Source organism: Neophocaena asiaeorientalis, unplaced genomic scaffold (genome assembly GCF_003031525.2).
Source record: "Neophocaena asiaeorientalis asiaeorientalis breed wild unplaced genomic scaffold, Neophocaena_asiaeorientalis_V1.1 scaffold430, whole genome shotgun sequence".
In the NCBI taxonomy this organism is placed as follows: Eukaryota; Metazoa; Chordata; class Mammalia; order Artiodactyla; family Phocoenidae; genus Neophocaena; species Neophocaena asiaeorientalis.
Window position 1 is genome coordinate 125,799 of NW_020173691.1, and position 8,546 is coordinate 134,344.

General features: G+C 48.1%; 1 protein-coding gene across 1 annotated transcript in view; it reads left to right on the top strand.

Annotated features, from left to right (window-relative positions):
* Positions 1 to 5,968: 5,968 nt before the first annotated feature.
* The window catches only part of LOC112403130 (calpain-8-like), a 45,687-nt gene continuing 43,109 nt past the window's right edge, over positions 5,969 to 8,546 (top strand). Inside the window, 2 exon segments of the mRNA XM_024750464.1 lie at positions 5,969 to 6,028; positions 6,030 to 6,206. Coding sequence (XP_024606232.1) covers positions 5,969 to 6,028; positions 6,030 to 6,206 — 237 coding nt within the window.

Sequence of the window (8,546 nt, forward strand, 5' to 3'; positions counted from 1 at the left end):
GGGCTTGAGCGGATCCACCCTTTCCTGCCAGGGATGAGAGACTGGGGTGATGTGCGATCCCACAGACCTGGAGAGGGATAAGCCCACACATCTGGCCTTCCCAGCCTTCTGTTTTCTCAGGGCTGGTTAGATAGGGTTCAGTCTTACAGCTCTGGCACTCTTTGGAGTAATGGGATACTTCCTGTCCTGGGCAGACGGGGAACCCATCTTTTACTTAGAGACGACGAATGAACGCGTGGATCACAGCAGGCCATCTTCTCTCTAATACTATTTTCTTTTATTTAAAATTTTTAATTGAGATATAATTCACATAATCAAAACTCACCATTTTAAAATATACAATTCTGTGATTTTTTTCATTATATTCACTATGTTGTGCAACCATCACTGCTTATCTAATTCCAGAAAATTTCCATCACCCCCGATAAGAAACCTCATACCTATTTGTAGTCAGTCCCCGTTCCCCTCTCTGCTCGGTTCCCGGCAACCAATAATCTACTCTGTTTCTGTGGACTTGCCGATTCTGAATATTTCATGTAACTAGAAGCACACAACTTGTGGCCTTTTGTGACTGGCTTCTTTCACTTAGCATAATATTTTCAAGGGTCACCCATGTTGTAGCGTATATCAGTATTTCATTCCTTTTTATGGCTGAATGATATTCAGTCGCATGGCTGTACTACATTTTGTTGGTCTATTCGTGCGTTGACAGACATTGGGCTGTTTCCACTCTTTGGCTGCTGTGAATAATGTCTTATGAGCATCGGAGTAGAAGTTTTTGTGTGGACTTAAGTTTTCAAGTCTGTTTCAATTCCCTGGAGTGGAATGTTACTAGAAGTTACTCTGTCACTCTGTGTTTAGCATTTTGAGGAACTGCCAAACTCTTTTCCAAAGTGTCTGTATATTTTCCATTCCCACCAGCAATGTACGAGAACTCTGTAATCCTCTTGACACTGGATTCACCCCATGCTTGCCTTAGAATTCTGAAATGGGAAGGCCCAGGGGAGAGACTGAAGTTAAGGTTCTGCATGACAAAGAGCTTTGCAGACTTTGTCTGAAAAGCACACTTGGGCTTTGGGGTGATTTGTCTTCCTTGCTGAGGGCACAATGCAGCCTTGTCCTTCTGGACGAGAGGAGCCACTGTGGATAAGCTGAGTGCTCTATCTGAGCTGCATTCACCAACGCTGTTTGCCAAGAAGAGTTCTTACTAGTCGGTGCCGGCAGGTGTGTTTCTGCCCGGCCTCATCGGCCTCTGTTGTGGATCCTGGGCTTCCTGGGTGGAGCTGGCAGTGGCTCTTGTGGGGTGTCTGAGGTGTGAGGCTGGGGAGATGTCTGTTCAGGTTGACAGGGCCAGCGGGAGCCCGGCTGGGTAACGGGGAGACGTTGGCTGTCAACTCAGGTGGGGCTGGTGAGCAGAGACGGCTCCTGGCTTGGAAAACGAGGGTTCTCTTCCCAGCAGCTCAGGCCTGTCTGCCTAGATGAGGATGAATTTGTTCATGCAGCATCTGAACGTGACAAGGGAGGTGATTCAGGCAGGTGGGGTGGGAAAGAGATTGCTAACCCCAAAGGAGACCCTTATGGAGCAGGGAAATTACCAGCTGTGCTTACTCTGTGATTAGATGGAGAAGGGCTTGTTCATTTCAGTCCGTCTAAAGGGAGTGTTCCCGGGAGGCTCGGGGAGAAACCAAAGCAGGGAAAACAATCTCATGAGATCCCTGCCTGAAGATGCTGGGTCCACTCTACCCGGTATGTATCTATCCAACCACTGGGCATCTTATACCTGTGGGTGTTTATTCATTCACTGCTTTCTCCTTTTTTGTCTGTTGTCAAGTCTCCCTCTGCCTCTGTCTCATGAGGACCCTTGTGATTGCATTATGGCTCCAAAAGGGGAGCTGGTCCAGTTAGATTCTCTCTTGGGAAACTGGACTGAGAAGCGCAGAAGGAATGATTTGCTAGTTAGTGGTAGGAGTTTCACTTACTTGACAAGTCAAGAGAGAGAGCTGGAGCTGGAGAGGACACGATGGGCCGTGGGAAACTCAGAGTTGTACTGGAGCAAAAATGATGAGCAGTCCAAGGAGGCCAGCTGATAGCCAGACAGAATTAGATGGTTGACCAGAACAGAGGCTTGCTAACAGGAGGGCAGTGGTGGAAGGAGCCACAAGTCCTGATACTGAGGCTGGGGGAGCTATGAGTATCCAACATTCAGCAGAATTCAACTTCTGATCTCAGAAAGCCTGGTACCATCAAGACTCTGGTTCTTAGATTTCCTGTTCTCAGGTGTCCATAACCCTGTTTAATCCAACTTTCCACCTATTCTGTGCCTGCACCTGCACCTGTACCTGCACAGCCCAACATTACTGGAATAAAGAATACAATCAAACTGTCGTGGTTTAAAAATATGCTCACAAATTCTTTGATACTCCTCCCTTGAAGAGGTGGAGGCTAATTCCCTCCTTTTACGAGTGGGCTGGACTGGGCTTCCCTGGTGGCGCAGTGGTTAAGAATCCACCTGCCAATGCAGGGGACACGGGTTTGAGCCCTGGTCCGGGAAGATACCACATGCCGCAGAGCAACCAAGCCTGTGTGCCACAACTACTGAAGCCTGCGTGCCTAGAGCCTGTGCTCCACAAGAGAAACCACTGCAATGAGAAGCCCACGCACCGCAACGAAGAGTAGCCCTTGCTTGCCGCAACTAGAGAAAGCCCATTCACAGCAACGAAGACCCAAGGCAGCCAAAAATAAAAATAAATAAAAGAATTAATTAAAAAAATACTGTAAAACAAAAACAACAACAAAATAAATAAGTAAAATCAGAAGACTTAGGGTCAGGTTTGCCATGTGAGTAACTTTGGGTTAGCCTGACAGTACAATCTACCCATAGACTTGCTGTGACTCTCTAATGGGTCATGGACTTGAAAGTGCTACCTATATTCAAACGTAAGTTTTTACATTAGTCAGGGTTGGCCACTGGGAGGCAGTCTCAGCTAGCCTCCTAGCTGGGCTTGAGCGGATCCACCCTTTCCTGCCAGGGATGAGAGACTGGGGTGATGTGCGATCCCACAGACCTGGAGAGGGATAAGCCCACACATCTGGCCTTCCCAGCCTTCTGTTTTCTCAGGGCTGGTTAGATAGGGTTCAGTCTTACAGCTCTGGCACTCTTTGGAGTAATGGGATACTTCCTGTCCTGGGCAGACGGGGAACCCATCTTTTACTTAGAGACGACGAATGAACGCGTGGATCACAGCAGGCCATCTTCTCTCTAATACTATTTTCTTTTATTTAAAATTTTTAATTGAGATATAATTCACATAATCAAAACTCACCATTTTAAAATATACAATTCTGTGATTTTTTTCATTATATTCACTATGTTGTGCAACCATCACTGCTTATCTAATTCCAGAAAATTTCCATCACCCCCGATAAGAAACCTCATACCTATTTGTAGTCAGTCCCCGTTCCCCTCTCTGCTCGGTTCCCGGCAACCAATAATCTATTCTGTTTCTGTGGACTTGCCGATTCTGAATATTTCATGTAACTAGAAGCACACAACTTGTGGCCTTTTGTGACTGGCTTCTTTCACTTAGCATAATATTTTCAAGGGTCACCCATGTTGTAGCGTATATCAGTATTTCATTCCTTTTTATGGCTGAATGATATTCAGTCGCATGGCTGTACTACATTTTGTTGGTCTATTCGTGCGTTGACAGACATTGGGCTGTTTCCACTCTTTGGCTGCTGTGAATAATGTCTTATGAGCATCGGAGTAGAAGTTTTTGTGTGGACTTAAGTTTTCAAGTCTGTTTCAATTCCCTGGAGTGGAATGTTACTAGAAGTTACTCTGTCACTCTGTGTTTAGCATTTTGAGGAACTGCCAAACTCTTTTCCAAAGTGTCTGTATATTTTCCATTCCCACCAGCAATGTACGAGAACTCTGTAATCCTCTTGACACTGGATTCACCCCATGCTTGCCTTAGAATTCTGAAATGGGAAGGCCCAGGGGAGAGACTGAAGTTAAGGTTCTGCATGACAAAGAGCTTTGCAGACTTTGTCTGAAAAGCACACTTGGGCTTTGGGGTGATTTGTCTTCCTTGCTGAGGGCACAATGCAGCCTTGTCCTTCTGGACGAGAGGAGCCACTGTGGATAAGCTGAGTGCTCTATCTGAGCTGCATTCACCAACGCTGTTTGCCAAGAAGAGTTCTTACTAGTCGGTGCCGGCAGGTGTGTTTCTGCCCGGCCTCATCGGCCTCTGTTGTGGATCCTGGGCTTCCTGGGTGGAGCTGGCAGTGGCTCTTGTGGGGTGTCTGAGGTGTGAGGCTGGGGAGATGTCTGTTCAGGTTGACAGGGCCAGCGGGAGCCCGGCTGGGTAACGGGGAGACGTTGGCTGTCAACTCAGGTGGGGCTGGTGAGCAGAGACGGCTCCTGGCTTGGAAAACGAGGGTTCTCTTCCCAGCAGCTCAGGCCTGTCTGCCTAGATGAGGATGAATTTGTTCATGCAGCATCTGAACGTGACAAGGGAGGTGATTCAGGCAGGTGGGGTGGGAAAGAGATTGCTAACCCCAAAGGAGACCCTTATGGAGCAGGGAAATTACCAGCTGTGCTTACTCTGTGATTAGATGGAGAAGGGCTTGTTCATTTCAGTCCGTCTAAAGGGAGTGTTCCCGGGAGGCTCGGGGAGAAACCAAAGCAGGGAAAACAATCTCATGAGATCCCTGCCTGAAGATGCTGGGTCCACTCTACCCGGTATGTATCTATCCAACCACTGGGCATCTTATACCTGTGGGTGTTTATTCATTCACTGCTTTCTCCTTTTTTGTCTGTTGTCAAGTCTCCCTCTGCCTCTGTCTCATGAGGACCCTTGTGATTGCATTCAGGGCTACAATAATCTCCCCATTTCAGGATCCTTAATCACCACTGCCAAGATTGTTTTTCCAAATACGGTATGTACTATTCACAGGTTCCAGAGTTTGGGACTCAGTATCTTTGGAGGACCATTTCTCAGCCACTCCCCCTCCCAGTTTCAAAAATCACTGATGTCCTAGATCCTTAGGGTAAACCAGGCCTCGGAAATTGGAACCCTGAGAAAAGCGATTAATGCAAGGTCCCAGAGCCCATTTCCCTTCTGAGATTAGAACCCACAACTCTTATTCCCCAGGCCTTCTCTTTCTGGTCCTGGTTCCTAGGAATAACCATGACTGGCTCTTCCTGAGTGTTTCTTATGTACTATTCAAAGCAAATTCCATGTATTATCTCATCACCCTTCCAAACAACCCTATAAGGTAGAGCCTACTATTACCTTTCGTTTTACAGGTGAGAAAATTAAGGGGATGAGAGGTTAACTAACTTGCCCAAGGTGACAGAGCTAATTACTGGTGCTGTTGGGCTAGATACCCAGGCAAAGGCCAAACCCTTCACTTGTAGGAGGGACACCTTTACTTGGGGTTACTCTGATCCACTCCATGAATCACCCTTCTCTGATATTTTTGTCCTTCTAGCGAATATGGAACTAAACTTTTCTGGAAAGAAAGGAGACCCCTCTAACCCCTTGCCCTCCTGCTGAGAACGAATTCCTTGGAAAATACTGGCCTCAAGCTGCCCAATAAGCCTTCTCATCTCAGGTGATGGGACCAATGGGAAGTAAGCAGGGTCTTGCAATGAGATGGGGATGGATGGCTGTGATCCTAATGGATTTCTTAGGCTAATGGCTTGGGAGGGGCCCCGGAAGTTTCTCAGCCTCCAAATTGTCTGCTGAAAGCAGAAGGGGAGGGTGGGGCAGATTCATTTGCACCTTGGGTACGTATCTGTTCCTGGCTGTGACTCACTTCCCTCTGGAGCAGGACCTCAGGTGAGATGTTTACCTGTTCCACCTCCCCTTCACACTGCCTTACAGCTCCCCTCCCCGTGGGGCGGATCTCTGACAGCACAGAGCAGCTCTGCCCTTCTGTCTACCCCACGGAGCCCTCGACCATGGCAGCGCCGGTGGCTAGAGTATCCAAGTGGCAGGCAGCAGCTGAAGGTCTTGGCTCCGAACCAGAAAGCCGTGAAGTACTTGGGCCAGGACTTTGAGACCCTGAGGCAGAAGTACTTGGACTCAAGGGTCCTAGTTAAGGATCCAGAGTTCCCAGTGTGCCCACCAGCCTTGGACTACGAGGATCTTGGACCATGCTCCCCGCAAACTCAAGGCATTGTTTGGAAGCGGCCCGTGGTAAGGAGATGGGTTTGCTGTTGAGTGTCAGGATGGAGGGCCCTTGCTTCTGGTCAAAAGTAGCTGAGGGAGAAGTTATGGTTCTTGGCCCTATGTTCCTGTATCCCGTATTTCAGCCTACCCCCACCCCTCCACTTTAAAAAACATCTTTTCAGAGGTGATAAGGTATAGAGGGAAGGGCATGCACTGGCTTTGGAACCAGACAAGTTAGATTTGAATCCTGCCTCTGCCTGTGTGGTCTTGGACAGATAATGGCTGGGATCCTCAGTTTTTTCATCTGTAAAATGGTGCTACTGGCATCTTATTTTTCAATGTTGGTACAAGGACTGGAGATAAAGGTCAGAGCACAGTGCTTGGCATATAACAGGCATAGAAGGCATGGTAGGTATTGCATAGGACCCCTGGGCCAGTGCAAGATGGAAAAAACCAATGCTAGAAGTAATCAGTCCTGGGGTACATTGTGACGTCGTTGCTGAAGTGTGCAGGGTTGCGAATTGTCATTGTTCTATTGAGGCTAGGGAGTGGAGAGGTGGGGCTGGGGGTCTGTGAATACAGATGGGAGTCAGGGACTCTGGGATGCTGTCACTGATTACCCCCCCGCCCCAGATCTCAAGGGCAAGGGAGGTAGAACCATCCCCCCAAAACCTGGGCCCATGACCTACTGCTCTGTGACCCTTGTCAGTTATTTAACCTCAAGGATAGGAGCTCCCCCACACAGAGTGGTTGTGAGAATTGAGATAATCCTTTGAGGTGCTCTGCTCAGTGCCTGGTCCACAAGTCTCATAAGAGAACACGCTCTGTGACCCTTGGCCAGGTTGCCGTTTGTCTTCTAGACCATGATGGGAAAATCAAGCCATGGTCCTTATTTTCTTGGCAATGGTTGAAGAGGGAGGATAAGGAGAGAATAACTCCTTGGATGTTGTCAAAATCACCCTTTAACTCCAGCTATCTCTACCCCTTCTGTTTTCATCCTATCAATTTTACACAACAGTTACCACCTCTGAGCATAACTCCTTTGCCCTACTTCCCTCCAGCCCCCCATAGCCATCTTCCATGCCCCTCTGGAACCTATGTGGGTGCTCTGGGATGTTGGCAAAATCAAGGTTGGGAACCATGGTTTCATATTTTTTTTTTTTTTGTGGTACGTGGGCCTCTCACTGTTGTGGCCTCTCCCGTTGCGGAGCACAGGCTCCGGACACGCAGGCTCAGCGGCCATGGCTCACGGGCCCAGCCGCTCCACGGCATGTGGGATTTTCCCGGACTGGAGCACGAACTCGTGTCCCCTGCATCGGCAGGCGAACTCTCAACCACTGCGCCACCAGGGAAGCCCCATGGTTTTATATTCTAATGTCAAGAGTTGGCAGCCACATTTCATTTCAACAGACAGTTATTTTAGGCCTCTGTTTTGGGCCAGGCATTGGCTATGCCCTGTTTAGAAAGGTGGTTGGTGAGAAACTGAGGAATGAGCTGGGATCTCGGCTCTGAGGGAGATTGTGGGGAGGCAGACAGATGAATAAAGGACCGACATCCTGGGCAGAATGAAGGAAGTGCTAACAGAGGCATCAACCACGGGCATGGCAATGTGGGATGTTAGGACTGAATGACGGAAGGACTTAGGGGAGCAGAATACATTCGAGTGGAACTGAAGGACCCCAAGGAGCTTGGGGGAGGCGAGATGGATATGGGGGGAGGGGAGAAGGTTTCACTCTGTGACCAAAGTCAGGTATCTTTAGCCTTTGCCTAGTTTTTCTCTTTCATTTGAAATTCTTAAAGCCCTCACCTCCTCAACCATATTTCACGTTCTCCCCTAAACTGTGTCTTTACCTAGTCTCACTGTCCACGTAAATATGGTAATTTCAGACTGGAATGCTGATTTGTGCCTGTCAACAAAATGCTATAAAAGCCAGACCATGAGGTAGTAGAACCTGATTAATGTGGAACTGAAGTACTCCCATTATTGGGAGTTTTGAGATGAACAAATAAAAGCTTGTCAGAATGTACCCTCTCCATCCCCAGTCATCAGTGAAGGATTCTCACTCAGCTGCTTTTGACCAGGCTGTGCTCACACATCACACGATACATTATAGGACCCAGTTTTATCCTCTAAGATCTTACAGATTATTGAATAGACTCCTGAGTTTGTAATGACCCTGATTCTATCTCTATTGGGGATGTGCCTTGGAATCTGGGAAAACTCAGCCTGTTCCTAAACGCTTCATTTCTTTCTTTCCTTGAAGTCTCTCAGGGGCCTGTAGGAAGGTTGGGGTGTCCAGAAATGAGGTGCACCAATGAGTTCATTTGCTCTTCTTTCCTCCCCTTCCCTCCCCTCCCCCTCCCCCT